General features: G+C 41.8%; 1 protein-coding gene across 1 annotated transcript in view; it reads right to left on the minus strand.

The window, feature by feature from the left end:
- ARHGEF18 (Rho/Rac guanine nucleotide exchange factor 18) overlaps nt 1–27,336 on the minus strand; it is a 298,383-nt gene that overhangs the window by 45,114 nt on the left and 225,933 nt on the right. The window contains 5 exon segments of the mRNA XM_083179196.1: nt 4,712–4,890; nt 6,605–6,681; nt 6,789–7,037; nt 7,202–7,319; nt 17,080–17,205. Coding sequence (XP_083035322.1) covers nt 4,712–4,890; nt 6,605–6,681; nt 6,789–7,037; nt 7,202–7,319; nt 17,080–17,205 — 749 coding nt within the window.

Here is a 27,336-nt window from a genome sequence, read left to right on the forward strand (position 1 = left end):
ACGCTCTCCACGCTTCGGATTGGCGTTCATTGTGGGGTGGCGTTAACAATTGGGGGGCATTTCACATACAAATTACCCATCAGGGTGGGCATACAATCAAAAATCGGGTCCATTGGGCCATTTAACATTGTTCCCTATGTAAAATCGTGTCCATCGCATCGGTCGCATTGTATGCCATTATAATGGCATACAATGGACCCAATTTTACATAGGAATTTAACATTGAATAGAATGCATTCAATGTTAAATCGCGTTGGTCGCGTCGCATACCTTAAGTTAAGGCATGCGATGGACATGATTTTTTAATTGTCGGGAAAAAGGCTAAAAATAGCCCAAAAATCGCGTCGGTCGCACCCATCGCATATCTTAACTTAAGGTATGCGATGACCCACGACGGGCGCCGTGCTAGGAAACAAGTACCTCTTTCTCTGCAACAGACAGTGCGAACAGGTCATGGGCTTTTAGAATGTAAGGTAGAACGACTGAGGGGCCATTCATACATCTGACAGGTCAATTCTACGTATGCACTTTTGCAGCCCTTGAAGCGGCCATTCTTGGAAAAGCCAGCAGCCATTCAGAGGACTAAAATGATCATAGGGCCAGAACTACCATGTTGGGTAACAACTACCATATATACTCGAGTATAAGTCGACCCGAATATAAGCCGAGGGACCTAATTTTACAACAAAAAACTGGGAAATCTTATTGACTCAAGTGGGACCCGCACTCGAGTATAAGCCGAGGGGGGCTTTTTCAGCATAAAAAAAATGTTCTGAAAAAGTAGGCTTATACTCGAGTATATATGGTACCTAGTTGATCAGAGTTGACAGTGACACTTATATAAAGTACATAGTTACATAGTAGGTAGGGCTGAATAAAGACTTGTGTCTATCTAGTTCAGCCTGGGATTATAATAGCTTATCCCTTGTTGTATAGTATGTTCTGATATTTTAGAGAAGGATTATGTTACTTATTAGTACCCATGGATGTTTTTAACCAATAAATGTTTATCCAACCTTATTTTAAACGTATTTATTGTGTCTGCCAACACCACTTTTCCAGGAAGAGAGTTCCAAAAGTTGACTGCTCTGACGGTAAAGAAATGTTTCCTTCTAGATGAACAAAATCTTTTTTCTTCTAATCTAAACTGATGCCCTCCTTTCTAGTAAAAAAAAGGGTGTTTGATAGCTCCTTATATTGGCCCGATATATTTGCACATGTTGAGCATGTCTCCCCTTAAACGTCTCTGCTCTAATGTAAATAGTCCCAGATTGCATCTCTCCTCGTAGTTTAAATTCTCCATTTCCCTAATAAGCTTTGTTGCTCTTTTTTGGATTATTTCTAATTCTATGATGTCCTTTTTATAGTATAGGGCCCAGATTGTACTCCATATTCGAGGTGAGGTCTAACCAATGCTTTGTACAGTCACATAATTACTTTTGAGTCCCTAGTTTCCATGCCCTTTTTAATACATGCTAGAATTTTGTTGTCTTTTTTTGTTGCTATATTAAATTGAGCACTACACCCCAGTTTGTTGTCTATTTGGACTCCTAGATCCTTTTCAAGTACTGAATTACCCAATTCCTCCCCATTTAGGTTATAACTAGCACACTGGTTGTGTCTCCCAAGGTGCATAGCCTTACATTTATCTACATTGAACCTCATCTTCGAGTTTTTTGTCCACTCATCTAGATTGTCAAGATCATTTTGAAGTGTGGTGACATCTCCTGATGATTTAATAGTTTTGCTCAGTTTTGTGTCTGCAAAGATGGATACATTGCTGAGTAACCCCATCCCTATATCGTTTATAAAAATATTAAATAAAATGAGTCCTAGAACCGAACCCTGTGGCACCCCACTTAGTACTGGTGTCATACTTGATACGGCACTGTTCACAACCACTCAATGGGGCAGATGTATTAAGCTTGGCAAAGAGATAAACTGGAGTTAACGTGGAAGGAGATAAAGCACCAGCCAATCAGCTGTGTTTGAAATATGACAGTTGGGAGTTAATTGGCTGGTGCGTTATCTCCTTCCACTTTATCTCCAGTTTATCTCTTCACCAGGCTTAATACATCTGCCCCTTTGTTCTCTATTACACAGTCAGTTCCCTACCCATCTACAGATATTTTCCCCTAATCCCGGGTCATCAATTTTATTTATCAACTTCTTGTGTGGTACTGTATCAAAAGCTTTAGCAAAATCTAGGAAAATCACATCTACATTGTTTCCGTTATCAAAGTTTTTGCTAACCTCTTCATAGAATCCTAGTAAATTAGTTTGGCATGTACGATTTTTAACAAAACCATGTTGGTTAATACTGAGTAAGCTATGAAGGTCTAAATATTCCTGGATACCATCCCTTAAAAAAATATTTTTCCAACTATTGATGTTAAACTCACAGGTCTGTAATTAGCTGGGTCCTCCCTTTTTCCTTTTTTGAATATTTGCACTACCTCTGCTATTCTCGAGTCTTTTGGTACCTTACCTGATGATAGTGAATTATCAAAGATGTAATGTAGTGGGGTCGCTAGTTCCTCCCTTAATTCCATTAGTACCCTAGGATGTATCCCATCTGAACCTAAAGTACTATCAATTAGGCTAGGGCTGCAACCAAATATACAGACTCCAATTGATATGACTAATGTAGGGTACACACCAGAACGACCATGATCAATCGACAATCATGAAACAGCTTCCTTTGAAAACGCACAATGGTCTCATGGTGGATTGGAACATACAAAAACACACGATGTGTAAATGATCTACACACAATCGGTACCTGCTCGAATGTAGATTGCCAAATCTTAACTGCAGCAGGTAAAACCTCCAATCCAACAGACGACCGGCGGGGGTGCGTATCGGTTTAGAAGCGTACTGAAAACAGGGACAATTCTGCTCTTTTTACATCCAATCGGTTGTACGACGCATCGAAATCGAGGGAATTGACCCCAAATAGTTCTGGTGTGTACCCAGCATTATTATGTTAGCCATTATAGTATTCCTTGCCACTGTGATATAATAGGGGTGCTGGGTCCTCAGAAAAGCTATATATAAAACAGGGAAAAAATATCACTGCCTAGAACAGGGCTGGGCAACAACGGCCCTCCAGATGTCGATGAACTACACATCCCAGCATGCCTTGCATCAGTTTCAGCATGGCCACATAGCAAAACTAATGCAAAGCATCCTGGGATGTGTAGTTTATCAACATCTGGAGGGCCGGTGTTGCCCAGCCCTGGCCTAGAAGAACACATAACTGATTTAGCATGCAATTTTAATATCAAATGACAAATATATAAGACACACTTCACATATAACAACTAAAAATATTTAATTCAAATGTATAACAAAATATGTACTGATTAGAGTATAGTATTAATTCGGAGTGTTAGCCTCCACTTCTTATCGTATTAGTATGCTGGAAACTTGCTTGACTAAAGCCGTACAGTCAGTTAGGTTTACAGTCTGCATTTAGCCCTCTGCCAATCAGTAGTAGCGCATTCAGAAAATTAAAAGTTCTGTCTGGCCAGACCATATAAAAGGTACCTGTTATTAGATCATACACACCCTTTGCAACTTCCTCTTGAGTCCACTTGTGTTGATCTTTGTGTCTACTAAATTGATGGTGCATACAGCCTCTTTACAAGAGAAGATAGGTCTAAATATGTATCTCTCTCTCTTTCTCTGAGGAAGCCGCTGATGCTAACAGTAGGCAGGAAAACGCATAAGAGATCAATCTGAAGCACCCGGGAGGTCACATATTTAGACCTATCTTCTCTTATAAAGAGGCTGTATGCACCAGCAATTTAAGTAGACACAAAGATCAACACATGTGGACTCTGGAGAAAGCTGCAAACATCAGTTCAGAGCACCAGCAGCTGAGCGACATGGAGGGCTGGAAGCCCAGAGGGTCTGCGCAATCTACTAACAGGTACCTTTTATATGGTCCAGCCAGACAGAACTTTTAATTTTCTGAATGCGTTGCTACTGATTGACAGAAAAACTACCTGCTGCACTAAATGGGGACAGTAAACCTAACTCACTATACTAGCAATACGGCTTTTATCAAGCATGTTTCCAGCAAACTAAAATGTGGGAAGTAGAGGCTAACTAACACTGTAACCTAGTTATAGAGACGGTCATATCTGTGCGAGAAAAATTAATACTATACTCATATTAGAAGTTGACTCTAATCAGTACATATTTTATTATATATTTTTTGTTTATTTTTTTTAAATTGTTGTATGTGAAGTGAATCTTATGTATTGTTTGTCAATTGATATTAAATATTTGCATGCTAAATCAGATATGTGTTCCCCTGCGCAGTGCTATTTTTTTCCTGATTTAATGTAAAGTGCATTTACATGAAATACTCCATTCATCTAGCACACTTTTAAGAGTATATATTTACAATCTGGCTGGGTGGACCAGTGGTTCATAAACATGGAAAACAGACAAAAATGGTAATTCAGACAAACCGGTTCCCAGATATTGTCAACCAGCCAGATTGGAAAGATTCTTATAGTGTGTATGGACCATAACTTGCTTTTACATCACTATTTAATACGACACAACAAAAAACGTATCCCAAGATCTGAACACATCACTAGTTCAATGGTGTTCATGTTTTTACAAGTGAGAACCCACCCCCCCAAAAAGTGTATTTCTGTCATAGTGACAAATGTGTATGGCAAACTACTAATAATACCTCTCAACAGCCCCACGAATTACAGTCATCCAAGAATTCCTCTCTTCTTTAGAGGTAGTGTGGATTTCATACATCTCTGGGCCCCTCAGTGAGGCGCTGATCAAGAACATAGCCTTTTCCTCATTAGCCACCTCCCGAACAATAAGCTTTTGCAGTGATATTACAGGTGGCTTGGCATCCTGCAGGGTAAATGACAGCTGTTAATGTGACTAGCATAAAATACTGGCCATACACTAGACCAACTTCCCATCAAACTATTTGGTTGGTTGGTTAGGATAGAAATAAAAATCTGATACTATATGAAAGGAAATGACAATCAGCCATATGCTGCCCAAATATGCAACAGATTTACCCAACTCAGAGTGACTGTTTTTGTCTGTTTTGTGGCATTTAGGAGCAAATTGCTGATCCTCATCTGCCCTCATTGAATGGAGATAGAACAGGTTTTTAAGCTTTCTATCCCGATTTAATGACGATGTGCGCTCCCGTTCAGCTGAAATGGAAATGCCAAATAGACAGTGCAGCAATGACTATATAATGCAAATCGAATGTACATAGCAGGATTTGTAAGTAAATAGAGTTAGCAAAGATTGCATAGCCATCAAATCTTATTGTGTGTACACATGGTCGATTAGGCTTGCTATCGAATCACATGGCAAGCCAACCAGCCTTCCAGGTGCTCCCCTTTCTCTATGTAGTCTAAAGCTGTGTACACACGGGGGCGATAGGGGCTGAAATCGCTGGAAATATGGTCGCAGGCGACCATATTGGCAGTGGTGGGAGTGTGCCCCGGCGATAAATCACCGGGTGCGCGCTCCCGTTTTCAGCCCCGTTCTAATCGCTGGTCGCAGGTGCTTGCTCCTGCGACCAGCTGATTACCTCTGCGGCACCGCTGGCAGAGGTTCCCTTTCATCAATTTTTTTTTTTTTTTCTGAAAAGTGAATTTGCATTTTCCATTATGTATTGCTATACAGATTTCATAAAAAAAGAGTAGGACTAATGCTTAACTAATGTTAAGTAGTAGATGCTATACAAAGTACTTTGTATGTATAAACATGTTCAGTCTATCTAAATATATTCAGATACAATAGGAATAATAAGTTATAAAAATTGGTTTAATTGAAAGGTGTAAAATAAATTAAGTCAAAACCTAAAAACATGGATGATCAAAGTTCCTAACATATGATAAAAAAAAAAAAAAAAATCTGGTTTAAACAAAAAGGGTTAAAAATAAATAAAAATATATATTTTTTTCTTTTAAATCGTTTTTTCTCCCAACCCTGATAAAAAAAAAAAAAAAAAAAACACTTGACTAATGTATGTGTGCTGGGACTGAAACTCGTAAATTTTTATTAAACCTATCCTTTAAAAATAATAATTAACAAGACTCATAATATCATGAGTTCCACAAACAGCATTACAGGTCAACTATTACTCATAAAAAAAAAAAAAAAAGATGTTTATTTGCAGCCAAGTTATGAACTCAGCAACTACCTTGGTGAGTATCAGCAAACTTAAACAAAAAGCTGCATTTACACTTGTCATGTTGTCATTAACTTGACTATGGGCTCAATTCAGACCTGCTCGCTGGGTTGTAAGTATTCAGAGCCCTGTAAGCAGGTAAACACTGCTCAGCTGTGTGTCCCCCCCCCCCCCCCCCCCCGCATGCAGTGGGGGGGGGGGGGGGGGGAATCTCCATCGAATGATATTCCCCCTGCACACGCCCTTACATTTTTTAGTATATTGCCCTTCATAAGAACCATTTAAGATGATGACCTAGAAAATGTGTTTGTTGGAAGAAAACTACATTAGTATTTTATTTTGAAAATGACCTTTGGGATAATGATCAATGGTGTAAATAATAAAATAATAACATTTTTACTTCACACTCACCACAGAAGAAAATATGTATTTTTGATCCTTCTCCTGAAGAAGAAGCAAGACATCAGTCAGTAAAACAGCCAAGATGTCTACAAAATATGAAAGAAGAATAGATGTAAACGAGGTGAGAATGGTACAATATTTGCTTTCACCATTTATTGGAAGATATAAACTAGATATAAAGTCCTATATATACCTTTCAAGCGTCCTGAAGCACTCCTCCAGTATAGCATGCCATCGTGTAGAAGCTGCCTTTGCTCCATGTCATGCTTTCTAAAGCTCATCCCATTTTTCAATTTACCAGTGGATTTTGGCTCCATTTTTCCAATGATCTCATCCAGGCGCTGTCCCTTCTCACTCTTATGAACTCGGGTGTCTACTTCTGTGATGGTTTCCTTCAGTAGTGTGAGCGCCCTGGTCAAGGTTTCATAGTCTTCTGTCCCCTCTGTTTAAAACCACAAACCACTTCATAAGATATCTCGTCAAAAAACTGTAACATACAATATTTTTAAGTACAGTTGACAAAATAAAAACACCTGCTTCCGCTCAGCAAATTAGTTAAAAAAAAAAAAAAATTGGACTGTTGATGCAGAGAAAATAAACCCTTACCTTCTGTATTGTGAATAATTCTTTCCACAAGAACAGGATACTTTGTAATTCTCTGCGTAACCAGCAGAATACACTCCAGGACACCCAGCCGCCTCACAATAGAGGAGTTTCCTAGTTTCTGTTAATAGAAATAAAAAGGAACACTTTGTTTAGGAAAGTATTTTTTCTTGATGAATGAGAGTTTAAGCTCAAGATAAAATGTTGCCAGAGGTCATCAGCAATTTTTCACCTCTGGTCAACGCTTCATTCAATTTAACCTTGCATATATATTTTCCCTAAGGGACAAATACAGCTACCTTGTTTTTATTTTTATTAGGAGTCTAGCCTATTTCCTTATTCCCAATTGGGGTGGGAGGAACGGACATAAAAAAAAAAAAAAAAAAAAAAACACACTGCCTCCACAATTCTGTGAATTTTTTAAAATGAACAATGTTTGGATTGGAGCTATGATTAACAAATGTGAGCTGTTTAAATAATGCTATATGTAAAAGCAGATATCCCTTCAAATTGACAATTTTACTACAGGCTGGAAATATAGTTTTGTAGTCTGTGTACCTTCAGGGTGATTATTTCAATCAGTTGTGTCACCCGAGGCCTCTGCTAGTCCAGTGTGGCACTTCTCTATGCTACTAAGGCACTCTTGGTTCTAACAGGATAAGATTGGTGGAAACATCCCTTCTCTTAACACTTCTAAATTACTAAGCCCATACAATGTCTGCATTGTACAAAGGTAGTCTATCACTTTCCTGCATTGTGGATGCCAATTGACCCCTATACCAACTTGAAATCCGAACAGACTTCTCTCGCTCGCTCAATCCTTCACATCAGAAAGAGACAGACAGATGGATGGATTGGGAAGTGGCCCTAGAAACATTTCCAAAAAGCGACCCCTTTCACACCCATATTGTCAGGCTGCCACCTTCTACCCATGGACACACCCACACAAGCAGCAGGTCTCCCATTATCCCCTACCAGCTACAGGTGGTCCCAAGGGCCCACCAATCGCTTCCCTGTGGGCCATATGGCCAATCTACCCCTGGACAGATATACATTACATTCTAAAACATGTGAGAAAGCATTCTGCTCAAAAGTACTAACCTTAAAATGTAGGGCCATGATCAGTTGGATATTATTCAGCACTTTCAAGAGAATATAGTATTCTTTAAAAAAGTTACTGCCCCTTTGCATTTTACAGTATAAATTTCCTACACACGGGGCAGCGTATGCACAGCAGCACCCGGTTTTAGGGATAAAATCACCTCACCCAGTCCTCCCTCATCTGGCCCACTGTCTCCGGGCTCTACCTGAAGACGCTGGGCACCAGACGCTGCTGACCGCGGAGCCGGGGAGGGTTTAATAACCCGCCTGCAGGTTGCGGAAAAGCCAAGACCTAGATTTTGCAGCACGGGACCGCGGAAGACACTCGCGGCCGCTGGACCTGAGGCCACTGGACGTCTGGAGGGGTTGGCCACGGTGCCAGGTGAGGCTTGGGACATGCTTTGGGGGATCGTGGCCTACCGCGGCCGGACGAGCCGCAGGCTAAATTTCACGGCACCCGTGGGAGCACCCACAGGAGCCTGCGGCCAGCGGTGCTTGCCCTCCCTGCCTGGAAAACCTGCTACCTGGCCCCACCATACTCCACACCATATCCCCAGAGTGGTCTGCAAACTGACAGAAGGTGGCCCACAGCTCTTGCAGTCACATCTCCTACCAGGTACTGCCTAGATTCCACCCCTGGGCCTGGCTGATTCTCCTTGCCCTGTCACTTGAAGAACTCACCATGTATTCTATGTAATATCCCTGGGCCACACCCTGATACCTGCTGTTGCTGATCCTCTATTGCAGGCATGTCCAACCTGCGGCCCTCCAGCTGTTGTGAAACTACACATCCCAGCATGCCTTGCAATAGTTTTAGCATTCCCTAATAGCAACACTATGGCAAGGCATGCTGGGATGTGTAGTTTCACAACATCTGGTGGGCCGCAGGTTGGACATGCCTGCTCTATTGTGATAATTTGTCATCACACGCTGCTTCCAGTTTGCTATTATGCTGCATGGACTGTAATTATCATCAAAAGTCTGCCCCCCCCCCCCCCCCTGTTATACACGGCTTGTTCATCTCATCTCTCTCCCTTTGCAGGAAGAAGTGCTGTGTATATGCCTATACTAATTACCTGATCATTTACTATTTTTTTGGGACTTACTGAACATAGGTGTTCATAATGTCCTCCTGGATGCCGCTTATTGTTGTTTATTACTCTAAAATGTGACTGAACTCAATTGCTTTTGATGCTGTCACGGATCCCTGCTCCACACCCCTGTTACTGTGACCATTAAAATGTGACCTGTTACCAATATATCTCACACTTGCAGCCTCCCAATTGCTAGTCCCTGCAGCCGCTGACATTTCTCACGTCTACCTGTTGGGACTTGTGTATGGAAAAATATTCAGTGCCTCTCTCGATGTCCTCTATTGGTTCATATCGAGCCCCACCTACCGACTCTCAGTGTGGTTACTCATCAGACTCTGACCGCTCAGTCACCCGGCTAACTTCACAAACTAAACGTAAAGCAGCAAGCACAGCCCGATCGTCTAAAATGAAACCTGCCGATGTTGCTACAGTAATCTGCCCTATGCTAAACGAAAAACTAGCTTGTCTCAAGACGTCCTTTGACTCCACCCTCGCTCAACTCACCCAACATTCCCAATGTTTAGACACTGCCAAACAAAGAATCTCTTCTCTGGAAGACGAGCTACATGTGGCTCAACGCACGGTGGCAAAGCACTCTAAAGGATATCCTCACCCTGACCGAGAAGCTAGATGATTTGGAAAATAACCTGCGGGTGGTGGGCATACCAGAATCAATCCGGGGGCACAAGCTTATTGATCTCCTGGCCTCTTGGATCCCGGAGCAATTGGCCCTGGACCTCAAGGGATTACCGTTGGCAATTGAGAGAGAGCACAGACCTGACAGACCTAACCCAACTTGCAAACCGCGCCCGGTCATCATGCGTATCCTCATAGGTGTGCGCAGCCCATTTTATTAGGGGGTGCACCATTGGGGGGGCGTGTCCATCACCACCTACTGGGCGTTTCCAGCACAGCCTACTGGGCGTGTCTAACAAAGGTGATTTTTAGTAAAATAGGGACAGTGCATGCCCAAAATTTACACCGTAATTACTATTACACGTTACACAGCCATTACATAATATACCACGTCATAATGCCCATTACACGTTATGCTGCACACCGTAATGCCCATTACACATTATTTAAAACACTGTGATGCCCATTACACGTTGCGCCCCACACTGTGATGCCCATTACACATTGCGCCTCACACTGTGATGCCTCACACCGCGATGGGGGTAGTGTAGTGAGGTGACAGGGCGAGAGGGGGTCAGTTGACGTTGGGCATTATGGCGGGTGAGAGAGGGTGAGGTGACGGGGCAAAAGGGGATGAGGTGATGTGTGGTGAGAGGGGGAAGAGGAGAGGTTAGGGAGAGGAGGCAGGTCTCTTTCTTTTACCAGCATGTCTCCATCTCCCTCTCTCCTCTGCCATTGTAGATGACACACTCATTTTGTAAAAGTGGGTCCCTGGTGTGCAACTTAAAGTAAAATAGGCACTATAGCGCATACAGTATGTGTGGTCACTGGGCCCCAACGTACTTGTCTCTGAGTAATGAAAGGAAAATGCTCCTCCTCCCCCACCAATTGATATCACTGTGTCCCCTGCATGACATCTGTCACTCCAGCCTGCCTGAAATGCACATCTATTAAATAGATGTGCTTCTCAGCCAGGTTGGTGTGGCAGATGTCATGGCTCTGACATTTGTACACTCCCCCTCTTTGCACCCATGCCACACCACTGACCTGTGTATGTGTCACCTGCGCTAGCTAGCAGCCGCAGGCAGGGGACAGATGATTCATGAGTGGTGACAGAGCTGCTGCTGACATTATCACGTGCCCTGGACCGCGTCCTCCGTGTACAGCAGCCATCCCTACTGCGGATCACAGGCCCGGAGCGCCGTGGACTGAGGGGGTTGCGGCTTCCAGCCGCTCAGGAGAGGCGGGACTCGGCAGCCAGCGGGGGACCTGACCGCGCACAGGAAGCGCTAGCATGCTGCAGGAGCCGAGATCCCCTGTCTCGGCTCTTGCTAGCACTTCTTGTGCGCGCGGTCAGACTGGTGTGTGAGGCATCAGAGAAAGTGCTTTCAGAGCTCTGGGCTCTATTAAAAAAAAAATGCAGGGCTTGACTGGTCAGGTCATTAGGAGGTGCCTGTGCACCCCCGGCACCCCCCGTGCGCACACCTATGCGTATCCTCAATTATCAAAGTCCTAGAACACTACAGAAATACAGACAGTCTTAAATACAACGAGACAGTCCCCTTATCTTCCAAGACTTTTCTAACTTGGTGGCTTCTAAACGCAGGGACTTTGCTCCTATATGCAAGCATCTTATTGATTCAAAGGTTACATTTTCACTGCTATACCCGGCCCGTCTCCGTATATTTTTTGATGATCCTGCTAAGGCCAGGGCTCACTTTTCCATCCCTGAGACCTGAGCATGGTATCTGTTGTCCTTGGATGCTCGGAGACCCGTTGATGTTTGCTACCACTGTCTACTATAACTGTTTACTGGTTGCATTGTGTGATTTCCTTCCTTATATGGTTATACTTTTTTGACCGTTAGGCATCTGCTAAGTCTAGTTTATGGCTTATCTGTTCTTTCTTTTAGTTCTTGTACTGTTTTATGTGATTGCCCGCCCTCCTACCGGACTTCCTCCCACTATGGGTACACCCTTCTCTGCTCGCTGGGACAGGGAGGGGCCCCTCTTTTAGTTCTAATTATTCGCTTTATGATCGTGCCCGCAGGAATCGGTTGATATAGCTAAACAAACACCCCCCTCCATTATATCAAGGGAAGACGCCCAACTCCTTACTTTTAATATCATCTAATGGAATGTCGAAGGTCTGAACCACCCTGTTACGCGTAGGAAGATACTCTCTCAGCTTCATCGCATGAATCCCCATATTGTTTTCTTGCAAGAAACGCATTGGGTTGAGGGTTCTCACCTATTACTTGATGCTCCATGGATGGGAGAATGTGTCACTGCTTCCTTTAGTAATAAGACCAGGGGAGTATCCATTTTAGAGAAACCTTCACTATTCGATTGTTAGACGATTTTTAGATCAAGGGGGTAGATTCATTCTCATTGATGTGCTTATAGATAATATTACATATACTAGAATATGTTGAATTTTTATGCACCGACCAATGCTGACTTTTTGCCATGCTTCTGCAGAAGATGCCGTTTTGGGGATATACCAATCTTATTTTTTGGGGAGACCTTAATACAGTTGTGGATCCATCCATGGACAGATCTGGGGTAAGTAAGTGTTAATAGATCTCAAACCTCCCCTAATCTTCTATCTCCTTTCTGCTCACAACTGAATCTTACTGATCCCTGGCGTATATTCCACCCCTTACAGAAAGATTTCTCTTTTTTCACACCCGCATTCCACACATTCCTGGATAGATTATATTTTTCTTTCAGACCACTTCCTGTCCAAGGTCACCCATACCTCCATTTACAATATCATTTTATCTGACCATGCACCTATACCATTGACTATACAATTGACTTTACCCCAATCATTTACCAAATGTTGGTGGTTCCCTGCCTATCTTTGTCACTCTGAAGATTTCCTCTTACACCTCAAACAGACCTGGTTTAACTATACCACTGATAACTCAGCTCAGGCTGGCAGGTCTTCCCTGTATTGGAACGCCTCGAAAGCAGTCCTTAGGGGCCACATCATGTCATACATACATTCTGAATGGAAAAAATTACTACCCAACTTAAAACCCTTAGTGCTACACTCACCCCATCTTATAATACTATATTACAAAAGAAATTACGGTACTTGTGTATTATCACGGCACCCCCGATTTCCATCGCAGGGCATTGTACAACCACAAAATCGCATCGCATGCCATATGATCGCATGCGATGAGACGCGATTATAACCGATTTTTAATTGTACAGGCACCCAGATGCCCGATTCCTATGTTAATTGCCCCCCCAGACCCCATTTTACATTGTACACCCACCCTGATGGGTAATGACTATGTTCAAATGACCCCCCCCCCAATGTTAACGCCACCCCACTATCAACGCCAACCCGAAGCGTGGCGTGGTTCTTTGCTCCTCTTTTTGCCTCGAGCAAAGAACAGAACAGGGATGCCCTCTCTCCCCCTTACTCTTCAATTTAGCACTTGAACCACTTCAATATACGTTATATCCTGTCCTCCCCTAATCTATCGGGTATAACAACAGGTAATAGAGAGTAACGTGTTGTTGCCTTTGCAGACGATATTCTTCTCTTCCTGTCTGACCCGAAACACTCTGTCCCTTTTCTTATAGATGCTATCACGCGCTTCTCTTCTTTGCCGGCTTCTCTATTAATTTCCATAAATCGGAAGGTTTGGCTATATACAGTCAAGCGAGGTAGGATTGGTCTTATCCCTTTCCTTTCAAATGGGCCCCCACTTACATCACTTATTTAGGCATAGCTCTCATCCCCATAACATATATGCCTATAATGTCACTCCGGTTATCCTTAAGATCAAAACTGAACCTAACCTATGGCAGAATTTACCACTCAATCTACTAGGCCGATGTAATTTATTTAAAATGGCCGGCTTCCCGAAAATACTCCATATATTGCAAATGACTCCCATTTTTCTTTCTAAGCCAGATTATCTCATCACTCCACTCCATGCTCACCAAATTTATTTAGAATTCTTAAAAGCCTAGGATCAGCCTCTATAAACTGTCACAGGCCACCCAACGAGGCGGAGTCAATCTACCCAATATAAAACATTATAACCTAGCCTGTATTCTCCACTTTGCAGTGGACTGGGTCAATCCTGCTGTCTTCACTGACACTGCCCTAGAGTCACAGCTATGTGCCCCTCTCAGTTTCCTTTTACATGCACGTCCATCTCAATTAAAACTGCCCCAATTTGATAATCCTCTACAATATCTGGGGACGTGCAAGAAAATCCCTTTGTTTGCAACATTTCCATTCCCTATCCCTCCCCTTGGTGGGAAACCTAGAGTTTCAGAATGGTAAAGCCGGGTCACCTTTTACGGCGTGGCGGTCTTCTGGAATCCTATGTATACGGCACTTACTCAACACCTCTAATCTCCCACTCACATTTGATGAAGCTATGCAACGTTTCAATATCCTTCCTAGTCACGCCTTCCCTTATCTTCAAGCTACCCACTATTTGCAATCAATTCTGACCAAATTACGACCCCAGGATATTACGAACCCTCTAGATTCGGTAATCCGTACCAAAACACACTCTATTTCCACTATATATGCTCGCATTCCCCGAGAGTTAGTACCTGAAACCAACCTCCCAGCGCTCACTAAATGGACCTCCCACTTCCCCTCGCTTGACTCTGAAGCCATCTTGGATACTTTTTTAATTAACCTCAAACTCATCCCAGCTACTTCCCATCAGGAAATGCTTTATAAAATATTTCACAGAGCCCATTTCTCACCTAAACGCTGCTATTTGATGGGCACGGCAGAGAGATCTGACTGTCCTTATTATACTTATTTCGGTAGTAGGTAAGAAAGCCATCCTACAACAATGGATACAGGCCTCAGCTCCTTCTTTAGACATGGCGGCCTCACGACTTCTCTTTTTATTCACCATGGACTGGTTAGAATCCTCACTCCACAAAGAACTATTGACTCCAAAGTTATTTAATTGCTGGGATAAATTTATCCAGACCCTACCCCCTCTTACTAAGTTGGCGATTCGGTGCTGTTTCCAAAATACTCTTCCTATTACTATATGATTAGGTCTCTAAATAATATTCTACATCTACCTTCTACTTTGTCCCTTTCCCCTATTTCTCCTACCCACTCAATGCCTTCCCTATCCCTATTTCCTGCTGATTGGCTGGATCTGTCCATGGATGGGCCGGCGGCCCGGGTCAGTTGTCGGGCAAGTATTTTGTTCTATTGTTCTATAAGTCACTTTGTCTGATTTGACCAAGTTACTTTTTTTTTTTTTGTTTCCATTTATTTTATTGTTATGTTTTTATTTTAATTTTAACACTGTAGTGTTTATATGCCTATGTTGAGTGTACTGCTTAGAGATATTTTCTCCTTCTTGCTCCTTTGGAGATGTAGAAAGCACCTCCCGTTCATATTTTATTCAGATAGATAACTATTTTATCTATTCTATAGTGTTTTTTGTTTAGAAGATGTTGAAAATGGTTTTTGACCCTCATTGATATTCTGTATATCATCATCCACTATTTGATGTATTGTTTATTGAGGCTCAATAAAATATATTTTGAAAAAAAAAAATTCCTACACACAAACACACTAGAGTCCATTTTGACAGAGACAATTTTACCAGTATGTTTTGATAGCGTAGGAAAAAATCAATCAATTTACTTGCCAATTCCATGGGCACCGACATATTAATATATTAAACTATATTGGCTGTGCCGTGGAAGAAGGATATTGTGCATTCGCACTGACCAAAATTGTTCACAATATCATCAGACAACTGGGGAGGGTCATTAACAAGGCATGGGAGCGCTCTTCGTTAATGATACACAATATACGATGTTAGCAATGTATCATTAACTATAACAGTACTTTGCATATGATTAAGGATGTATCGCCCAGTGTGTACCCTTGTGAATTAGCACCACTGTTTCCTTCTTCTACATGGCACGGTTTATCAATACATTAATTTTATCCTCAAAAATAACACTCAGACAACCGGAGATGCAATCTGGGCACACTATACATAATCACAAAGAGTAGCAACCAAGCCAGGCATATGCTGAAGCTGAGAGAAGACATGCCTGTCAGAGATAGATGACAGACAGCAGGACTTCTTATTATAATATCCTCATCATCCTTATTAAATATTTAACCCTCTGAGTTCCAACATCTCTGTGAGATGTGCAAAATAACTGCTTAAAAAATGCCAGCATTGTTATATAAATAAAAAATGATGTGTTAAAAGAAAAAAAAAAAAGCAAGATTATATTTCCCATATAAAAGGTAAATATTACAGGTTATTGTGATGAATAAAAATGTCTTCCTGGCATTTGTCACAACTATTTTGACAAACTCAATTGGCACTCAAAGTGTTAAACAAATGGCAGGTGCAGTTGCAATAACTGAACAACAATCATCTCAGCTACAGACTGGCTAATTCAGTTGCGTTATCTGGCCTTATCAACAACACTATTTTTAGTACAACTATCTTGGATATGGGATGGCTGTGTATGATTATTACAGAAGGTCCTAACAAAAATGTCATTTTTGTACAGTGTGAATCAGACAAGTGCTTTTGACCTTCTCTCCAGTTATCTTAATTATTCCTGAGAAGTTTCTCCTTAAGACCCATACACATTGAAAGATTATCTTTCCAATCTGGCTGGTTGGATTGAAAATCTGGAAATTTTGGGGTGAAAATGACAATTGAGCATTTGCTCCTAAACATGGAAAACAGACAAAAAAATTGGTCCTACAGACAAATTGGTTAAATCAATTCTGCAGATGACTGCTTTTGTCCATTTTCCAGCGTTTGGGAGCTAAACGGTAATTTGTTCCCAAAAATTTCAAGATTTTCATTCCAACCAGCTAGATTGGAAAGATAATCTTCTAGTGTGTATGGCCCTTTAGTCTAAAAGTCTGCTAAACAGCTTTGGGACTTGAAAGTTTGCAAACAGACTTTTTGAAGCTTGCTATTAGATGCATAGAATAATGACATGTCATACTGGACTTCACAAATAATAGATCTATGGCAAAAACTCCACTACTCACCTTTATGAGGTTCTGGAACTTTTTATTCTCTCGCATCAAGAACTTGTAGTAGCTTACTGCTTTATTATGCTGGCTACAGAATATCCCATATATGTCCTTCATCTTCTCACCAATGTCACCTGAGAACTGAGCACATCAACAAGGGATTTTAGAGAATGTACATCAAATGAGAACACTAGAAAATAAAAAATTTGGTTAAGGACTATGGATGGTATCCTATAAACCACGGTAATTTGCTGCAGATAATTACTGATGTCAGGGCTATTGAATTAGTCCTAATGCCAGCACTTTTGGGGATTTTGTATTGCATGCCTCAGGCACGCAAACCAAATCCCAGTTAAATTACCACCCCCCCCCCCCCCCCCCTCTAAAACCGCAGCGAAAATACATAGTTGTGATGCTTTTCACAGAGCCTAGGTTAAATAATGTAGCATTCTCTCATATTCTAGAGACTTATGTGCTTTTAAAAGTTTGTTAAAACAGCATAATGCCCATGTGCACAAACCGTGTTCCATCCAAAATGGTTTGCCAAGCACGGTGTGGAAATGCTGGAGACCTGTATACCTTATTGCCCAAACGTCAGGGGCTGACCTCACTACTGCTGTAGCTGAATGGACTGCAAAGTTAAGTGGACATCCTTTCCATTAAAAAAAAAAAAAAAAGGAAATTGTAAGAGCGACAAAAGGGCAGACCAACTCCATATTAATGTCCATAGTTTTGGAAGGTGATGCATATATGGACGTGAAGATCAGTTATTTAAATACTTTGTAGCCATGTGGTGTACATACATATACATAAGTATTAAAATATTTTCCCCGAAATAACATATCTTAATGCAAAAGTTAAATTCACAGGCACAGTAAATAAACAATTATCTGCTGAGTATTACTCTGATGAAAAAAGCAGTTAATATACATTTTTTTATTTAAAAAAAACTTTTCCATAAACCTACAAAAAGATATACAGTGTTTTGCTTTCTAGAGGTCTAAAAGGAGACAATGGAAACCTAGACTACCGATAACTGCTCTGTGTACACAGATATATCAATGTGACACGCAAAGCTTAGCTGTGGAAAGGTCAAGCAATTAGCAACTCAAGTAAATAATGGTGTGCTTTCTTTCCATTTCTATTTGTTTCTGATTATTGATCACCCATGATGAAAATGAATTACATCAGAAAGATAGGCGAAAAAAGGCAAAGACGTTTCGTAGAAACAAACACTTAAATATATATATTGTATACATACTTAGAACCAAATACAAAACTAGAAATTGGGCTATTTAAAAAAGGCATTCAAATACCAGTCTTATGAAGTTTCAATAATCTCTCAGATAATCTATTCAAATTCAGGAAAAAAGGCATTATTTTATTTACCACAACACAAGAACACAAATTGTATTTATGTAGGAAAGATCAATTAAACTTTTCCCTGCATCCTCGGGATACCGGAACACTAGAGCATAGCAAGAGATGTGAAGAGCCTGAACACATCCATATTTACAGCTGTAACTCAGGCTCCTACCCCTCTATACCTCTAGTAGCTGCCTCTCAATTTATTATTTACAGTTTCTTATATAGCGCAGCAGATTCCGTTGCGCTTTACAATAGTAGACAGTGATAAAACAAACTGGGTAAGAACAGACAGACTTGGAGGTAGGAGGGCCCTGCTGCAAGCTTACAATTTCAAGCTAGTGTTTTGTAAGTAACCCTCTGCAGAAGCCATATTTTTCCTTAGGATGGCATCTCTAGTCAGTGGATGCCTAGAGTGGCCTGTTGGGTTAATGTAATTGCTCTTACAGTGGAACTTACCACTATACTACCACTGCTGCCATGTGTATGTGGCCCCTTTACCATTGTAGAGCACAGAAATAAGAAGGGAAGTTTACATTACATTCACAGACCTAATATTGTGTAGACCAGTGGTTCTCAACCTCGGTCCTCAAGTACCACCAACAGCTCATGTTTTCCAGGTCTCCACACAGAATCACAAGTGAAATAATTAGCTACACCTGAGGATCTTTTAAAATGTGTCAGTAAGTAATGAGGGCACCAGCTGGTTGTCTAGAAAAAGTGAACTTTTGGGGGTACTTAAGGACTGAGGTTAAGAAACACTGGTGTAGACCTCCCTCATACTGTCAAAAAAAAAAAAAAAAAAAGCCCTGACTCATCAAGGAAAGAACACTAAAGTATCCTGTAATACCTCTTACCAAGAAGTTAGAATATAGTTTAAATTCTGTAAGTTGTGGGGTGGGAACTCCATGGCTCAATCAGATTGAAATCTGGGGAATTTGGAGGCCCAGTCAAGATTAAACTCTATCATGTTACTCAAATCCTCCCTGAACAATTTTTGCAGTATGGCAGGTTGCATAATCCTGCTGATAGATACCACTGTAATTATGGAATATCGTTGCCACAAATGGGTGCAATTAATGTACAATAATATTTCAGTAAGTATTAAATGTGCACATTAATGCCAGGACCCAGAGGTGTCACCCGAAGTATTAACTCATGGTGTCACAACCCAACACCCACACCACCACACCCCCCCCCCCCCCCCCCCCCCCCCGCCTCCATGGAGTGCCTGGTGTATCACCACACAGAGGTGCTGAGTTATTAAGCTCGTGAAGTGATAAAGTGTCTGGTTTTTATCACCGGCCAATCAGCTCCTAAGTGTGAAGTTACAGGCTTGGTTTGAAAAAATGACAGGTAGGAGCTGATTGGCCAGTGACAAATTGACACTATCACTTTACCGAGCTTAATAAATCTACCCCACAATCCTTAGTCATGTTTTTGTACTAGACTTACTTGTAAATTATAATGCCTGTATATCACTAAATGTAATGCCAATTGTCGGGACATAAAAAGAACAATATTAACATTATACCTTAAAATTACAATATCATACGCACAGCCTCCAGTAACCTAATTAAGCACTTCCACCTTTTGTCATTTTGGGAAAAAAAGACAGGGTCATTTCTAGGCAATTTGGCTCCTACAGTGAATAATTAAAAAAATGCAACGCCACCCTCAGACATTTCTAAATAATGGATGTGTGCGCCTTAGGTGTATATTCCAAAAACGGTATGTGGCCTCGCTGCAAGGGACATGGGGCCTTATTCTAGTTCACTCTGACAAAATTCTTCTTAGATGGACAAAACCATGTGCACTGCAGGTGGGGCAGATGTTACTTGTGCAGAGAGAATTAAGGCCCCCATACATCGAGGCGATTTGGTCCGATTTCGACCAATCGGCCTGTTAAATCGGACCAAATCGCCTCCTCCTGACATGCCGTCGGGTCCGATGCGCGGCCCTGTGCGCATCGGACCCAACCAGGTGGTCGGACCGGCGGGCGGGAAGCAGGGACGAATGCGATCCATCACAACGGATCGCATGTGTCCCTGCCGCCAGGAAGGTCTGTCGGGTGTCCGTACACTGCTGCAAGACGTCGCAGGCAGTGTATGGGCACCTTTAGATTTGGGTGGGGTTTTACTTCAAAGTGAGATCTATATTGCAGTGTAAAAATAAAGCAGTCAGTATTTACCCTGCACAGAAACAAAATAACTTACACAAATCTAATTCTCTCTGCACATTTTACATCTGCCCCCCTGCAGTGCACATGGTTTTGTCCATCTAAGAAGGATTTTGTCAGGAAGAGTAAACTAGAATAAGGCCCATGGTATTGCAGGAAAAGACCTTATAGCCCAGTTTTGTAGCCTGGTAAACCATACACTGGCCACCAACGGGGGAAAAAAGTTCCCAATTCATGCTCGATACATTATTTAAAATTTTTCCATCCTCACAAATTATGCAACACGCTGTAATGCCAATTACACAATTTGCCTCACACCGTAATGCCCATTATACATTAAGCCAAACACCGTAATATCCATTTAACATTATGCCACACACCAAACTGCCTATTACATATTATGCAACACACCGTAAAGCCGATTACATATATTGCCACACATCGTAATATTGTTCATTCTAGGAACTGGGCAGGAAAGGGCAGGGCGGTGATGCACGGGGGCAGCATAAAGTGGGCGGACTGGCCCAACGACGGCACAAATGTGGGTGGACCCCAGCCGCTGATGTCACCAAAGGGGGCAGACGCAGCCAGACGTCACCAAAAGGGGCAGGCCCGGCCGCTGTCTTCAGGAGGGGGGGGGTCTGGCCCGCCAATGTCACCAAAGGGGCAGGCCTGGCCCCACCGAAGTCACTTCCGGGGAAGAGCTGGCATCTACAGCGACGCTGGACTTCCCCGTGCGCACCGGTAGGGACAGACAGCAGGCTGTTCTAGCAGGGTGCTGATAGAGGGGCAGGGCTCATTTTGCCCTTCAAAAATCGGGCAGGGCGCAGTGACCCGCTAAAACAGCCCACGCGTGGCCTGTGTGACGCACTGTGTACCGCTGGATGTCGAGCTGTGTGGTTGTTTTGGTCTAAGATGCTGAGGCGCCGGTCTCCGAAATAGACACCATGCTCGTGGAGCAGTGAGAGGTCCCGTGAGTGAACCAATACAAGTGCCTGTAGCTTGTGCCAGTGGTTATTTGATATAAATCTTGTGGTAGCCAGCCCACACTGGAGGAACACCTCGGTACGGGTTCTACCTTCACTATAGGAGATTTGCTGTTAGCATTGTCGACCTGTTTTATATAAACGGTATCACACTATAAAGCGCCCCCTCTATTTGTTTTAGATCAAAATATATATATATATATATATATATATATATATATATATATATATATATATATATATATATATATATACATATACATATATATATATACATATACATATATATATATATATATATATATATACACATACATACATACATACACACACACACACACACACACACACATACATATATACACACACACACGCACACACATACAGAAAATGTTTTTATTTATTTTCAGGGATTCATTGCCATTCTCTCCTCTAGACCCAAATTACCATACATAATCTTAGATGATTCTGAAGTGTGTAGATCATAATCCAGCAGACTGATAGAAATATTTTACACAAAAATGTACATAGAAATGATACGTAGTAGGTTTCATAAGTATCTGGACAAAGTCCATTTAACTCCACGTATCAAAGCCGTCCCTTAATCGCAAATTCGACCTAGCTTATAGTGATCTATAGAGGTTTTGAATTTATCCCTTGAGAAAATGGGGACAAAATCTAAACCCATATTTAATAGGGATTCCTCCCCTTTATTACTGTATTCTTTAACGGCGGTTTCTTCCGCCCCTTCTTGTGACCACCCCTTCGCGTATGCAATTGGGGGCATCTCTTTTTACCTGGCATCCATCATATTCAAAATAATTCAATTAGTCACAATTAATGGGAGGTTTTTCACATATAAATGATAAAGATGAAATTAGAGGACAGTATACACTGAAAACACCATGTCTAAAAGTACTGATATAAATTTCAATACACTTCTATCATAAAAAAATTAGGGGTTTGCCAAAAATCCATTACATTTAAAGCACACTCACAAAAAAAAACGTATTAAAAAACGCACAGCAAGTTCAATTAAACGTAAATTACATATTAAAAACTTCAAAGCTTCCATATATTAGATGCAATTATACACTTTGCATTCACAGACACACAACCACAAATGGGTTCAACTCAAACCGATTTAACTGCAGTCTGATTTTAAATTTCAGAAACTGCTGTAGAATTTAATGTCACAATTATACATTGTTTGCACCAAAGTCCTCTTTGTGGTTTTGTATGCTTGATACTTAAGCTTTTCTTTTGTGTCATATCCCTTTCACACGGCCTCTTTGAAATGGGTTATTGCCAGGTAGACCCGGTCCGATTAGCTTGTTGGGTTTCAAGCTGTTGTGACATGGCTTGAATCCCTTGTCAAGTGACCTAAGCTGTACCCTGGGTTTTGGTGTGGAAGGGGCATTATACTTCATATTCAGCAGTAACAAGTGTCTTTCACCACTTTGCAACAATGGCTGTTTAAATTTCCTCACTTATATACTTATATTCACAGAGAGAAAATTAAATAAACATTTAGTTTGGAAAGTGTAGCAATACTGTTTGAGCCTCTTGCAGCCAAAAATATGGTATTATCCCACACATGCAGTTTTGGCACTGTTTAATTTGATTATGTGCTCATTTTTAACTGGAGATGATCAATAACATTACACTATATATTTTTGTGTCATTAATGAGGAGTTATTTTCCTCATCTTAAGAAAAGATAATCGTCATATTTATTTCTTGTACAGTGGCAGATTTTTTTTTCTTTTTACTGAAATTACTTTAATGCTACACTAGATGGAGCTGTTTATCACATTGTATTAGATGTCTTGGCTGACTGAACGGGAAACGGTCGACCACTAATGCATGTGTCCTTTAGGCATGTTGACCTTTTGTCTGTGTCGACCTTCAGTGCTCGACCCAATGACCCATACCCGACTGAACAACAGCAGTCACTAGAGAATATCCAAGGATGTGCAACACTACATATATGAACAGGACACTCATCTGTTAATAGACATTTTTTGGACCATATTAGGTAAAGCGCTCACCACTACAAATTTATACCCCTTTTCCACTGCCGTAGTAACGTGGGTTATTTATGGGTTTATTTGGGTCATGGCTCAGCGTTAAAGGGTTCTTCAAAAATAACCCATGTTGAGTGTCCTGGGAATCTGACCCTGGTGGCTACCATAGTCGGACCCAGGTAGGGATGCAGAGTAAACGGCCAACCCAGGGTTATGCATAACATCTACTGACTGGCTGTGTATACAGGGGTCCGCCTTAAGATAGTGTCTGTGAGTGACATGCAGGGCAGATACAGGTTCAGTGTAATCTGGGCCGACCCAGGAATAAACTGGATACAAGGTACAGTGTAAATGGGTCTGACCTGGGTTGGAAAAGTGTCTGGAAATCTTGGTCGGACCTTGGTTTTTAGTGGAAAAGTGCTGAGTGAGAGAAAACAGAAATAGAACAACCGCAAATACAGAAAGTGTATTAATGATAAAGTAGCCAGATGTAATGCCACGGATTGCATACTTCAGCAAATTGCAGATAAGTACCATGCCTGTATATTGCTGAATTTTGGATTTCTATGCAGGTATTCAATTACCTGTGGGGTTTTCCCTATGCCTAAAACCACTCTGGAGGTATTCAGTTAGTGGGGATTACCCCGTGAGTGAGTACCAGCAGTTGGACTAAACCAGTGGTAGCCAACCCTAGCCCTCGAGAGCTACCAACAGTTCACATTTTACAGACAACCTAGCTGCTGCACAGCTGCACTCAATCACTGACACATTTTAAAAGATACACAGATGGAGCTAATTAGCTCACTTGTGATTCTGTGAGGAGACCTGCAAAACATGCACTGTTGGTAGCTCTCGAGGACTAGGGTTGGCTACCCCAGGACTAAACCTTACAGCTCCATAAAGTCCACCAAAAAAAACAACAGGTATGAGCATGGGGGAAGAAGAAAACAAATGGATTCACACAATAGGTGGGTTTACGCACCTGAATACATTTTTCAGGGTGGAAAAAGCTATTTAATTGAATAGCCTTTCCCTGCACTGCTGAGATTTATGTTGCAGGCTATTATTATTATTATTTTATTTATAAGGCGCCACAAGTGTTTCGCAGCGCCGTACAAAGGAACAGTACAGGGAGACCAAGCTTGGCATAACATTGAATAAATAACAAAAATACAGTACAAATAAATAGCGCCACAGATCAATACACATTACAGCTTAAATGTAAATAGTGAGGACTCAATCAACATACAACTAGAGGCTTGATGCCAATGATGGAGAGGAGTATGCGGACAAAGATGGTCACTGAGTGTTGGAGTATAGGAGAGCTGTGAGTGAAATGTGAAGAGAAGTGGGCTTTGACAACAGGAGGGAAGAGGGCCCTGCTCAGAGGAGCTTACAATCTAGTAGGAAGGGGAGACAAACAGATTACAAGAGGTGCAAGCGAGTGGGTGGTGGTTAGATAGCAGGATGTAAAAAGGCAAGGGGTCGGAGAACCAGCTGGTTTATGCAGTGGAAGGGTACGCTTTGATGAATAGGTGAGTTTTCAGTGCCCGTTTGAAGCTTTGCAAGGTCGGGGAGAGTCTAATGGAGCGAGGGAGTGCGTTCCACTGAAGGGGTGCAGCACGGGCAAAGTCCTGTACTCTAGCATGGGAAGCAGTGATCAGGGTGGAGGAGAGACAACAGTCATCAGCCGACCGTAGAGGGCGGGAGGGTGTATGAATGGAGATGAGGTTAGAGATATATGGAGCAATGGAATTAGAGATGGCCCTGTATGTGAGTGGGAGGTGTTTGAAGAGGATTCTGTAGGGGAATGGAAGCCAGTGCAGATTTTGTTAAAGGGGAGTGGCAGAATTAGAGCGGCGAGAGAGGAAGATAAGCCTTGCTGCAGCATTGAGGACAGATTGGAGAGGAGCCAGTTGGGATTGAGCGAGGCCGGTGAGGAGAACATTGCAGTAGTCGATCAGCTTAGTTGCACTCTGTGAGAGAAAGGGCCTGATGCGAGCAATGTTGCGTAACTGGAACCGGCAAGAATGGGCCAGGGCTTGGATGTGGGGTGCAAAGGAGAGGGAGGAGTCAAGAGTGACACCCAGGCAGCGGAGTTGGGGAACGGGGGAGATGATGGTGTTGTTAACAGTGATAGAGATATTAGTAGGGGGCATATTATTAATGTTTATTTATATGGCGCCACAAGGGTTCTGCAGCCCCTGACAATACATAGATGAGCAAAAGAACAAAAACAAGAAAGAAGTGATTTACAGTACAAATGCAAACTCAGACAAGTACATGTTAATAGAAGACAGTTGCAGCAGCGAACACTGATGCAATTATAACAGAGATATTTTCTAAAGGTACCCATACACGTTACACTTATTGTATACAATATCTCATCACATCTCGGTATGATGAGATCTAGTACAAAAAGTATGTGCTGTACATACTTTTTGTCCTAGATCTCATCGGAAAACCGAGATGCAATGAGATGCGATATTGTATACAATAATTGTAACGTGTATTTAGAAAAGCACATGAGGAGATCGGGCACTGCTCGTTAGAGCTTACATTCTAAAGACAAAAGGTCAGTCGCTAACTTATGACATGTTATATATTTATTATACAACTGTGGAAGAGCCTTCCCTTTCTCATTCCACAACAGAGAAAGCAGCATGTTTCACTATGTAGTCCAGGGCTGGGCAATTGCGGCCCTCCAGATGTTGAGGAACTACACATCCCAGGATGCTTTGGATTAGTTTTGCTATGTGGCCATGCTGAAACTGATGCAAGGCATGCTGGGATGTGTAGTTCCTCAACATCTGGAGGGCCGCAATTGCCCAGCCCTGATGTAGTCCATTCTAGGGCATTTTTCATTTACCCTAAACAATGACACAAACATTACAGTATATCCCACAATTGTTTATACACAAAGAACTTCTAATCAGAGGGTGCTATCAAGTAAAGAATGTACAATAATGGAGGAGACCAAACTGTCCAAAAACACACATGGCACCCACCAGGCACCTGGTTTCACTTCCAGTCAATATGTAAATGTACTTTGGAAGTGGTGGGTGTATTGCAAAATATCAACATGGAAGTTATGTCAACTTGTGTAATGTCAAAACCTGTCAAAGCAGTCAACGTGTTAACAAAGCATTTTTGTCCATTAACCCCACCATAAGCTGTCAGCACTGTGCATGTCGATATTCTGACTGTCCCCATAGGATACGACGTTGATATTACTTATGCTGGCCACACATCAGAACAACTTTCCTCCAACCATCCAACTAGTTGCTTGGATGGAATACAAATATGGTACTGGATGGGAGCATATGTAATATTTAATTTCAGAAAATTGCTCCCCAAATCTGGAAAAGGACAAAAACTGTCGCTCAGACACGGTACTGTAGTTGAACCTGTTTGATTTAAACAATTTGACTGAATGTTTTTGTCCATTTTCCTGGGTTTGTGAGCACATTTCTGATTGTCCTTTGCTCCCATCCAGTACCATATTTTATTCCATCCAAGCAACTAGTTGGATGGTTGGAGGAAAGTTGGTCTGATTTGTGGCCAGCATTACAATCCAACTAGGTTGACTTCAGGGGTGACATGTAATAGGATAAGATATTCTGACTTTTGAGATTTTTAGTCAAATGGCGAATTCGCCTGTTTTGTGTAATTCGCACATGTAATAAGATGCCAACTGCAGTATAAGTCACTTTTTT

Source organism: Crinia signifera, chromosome 1 (assembly GCF_055691185.1).
Source record: "Crinia signifera chromosome 1, ASM5569118v1, whole genome shotgun sequence".
NCBI classification, from domain to species: domain Eukaryota; kingdom Metazoa; phylum Chordata; class Amphibia; order Anura; family Myobatrachidae; genus Crinia; species Crinia signifera.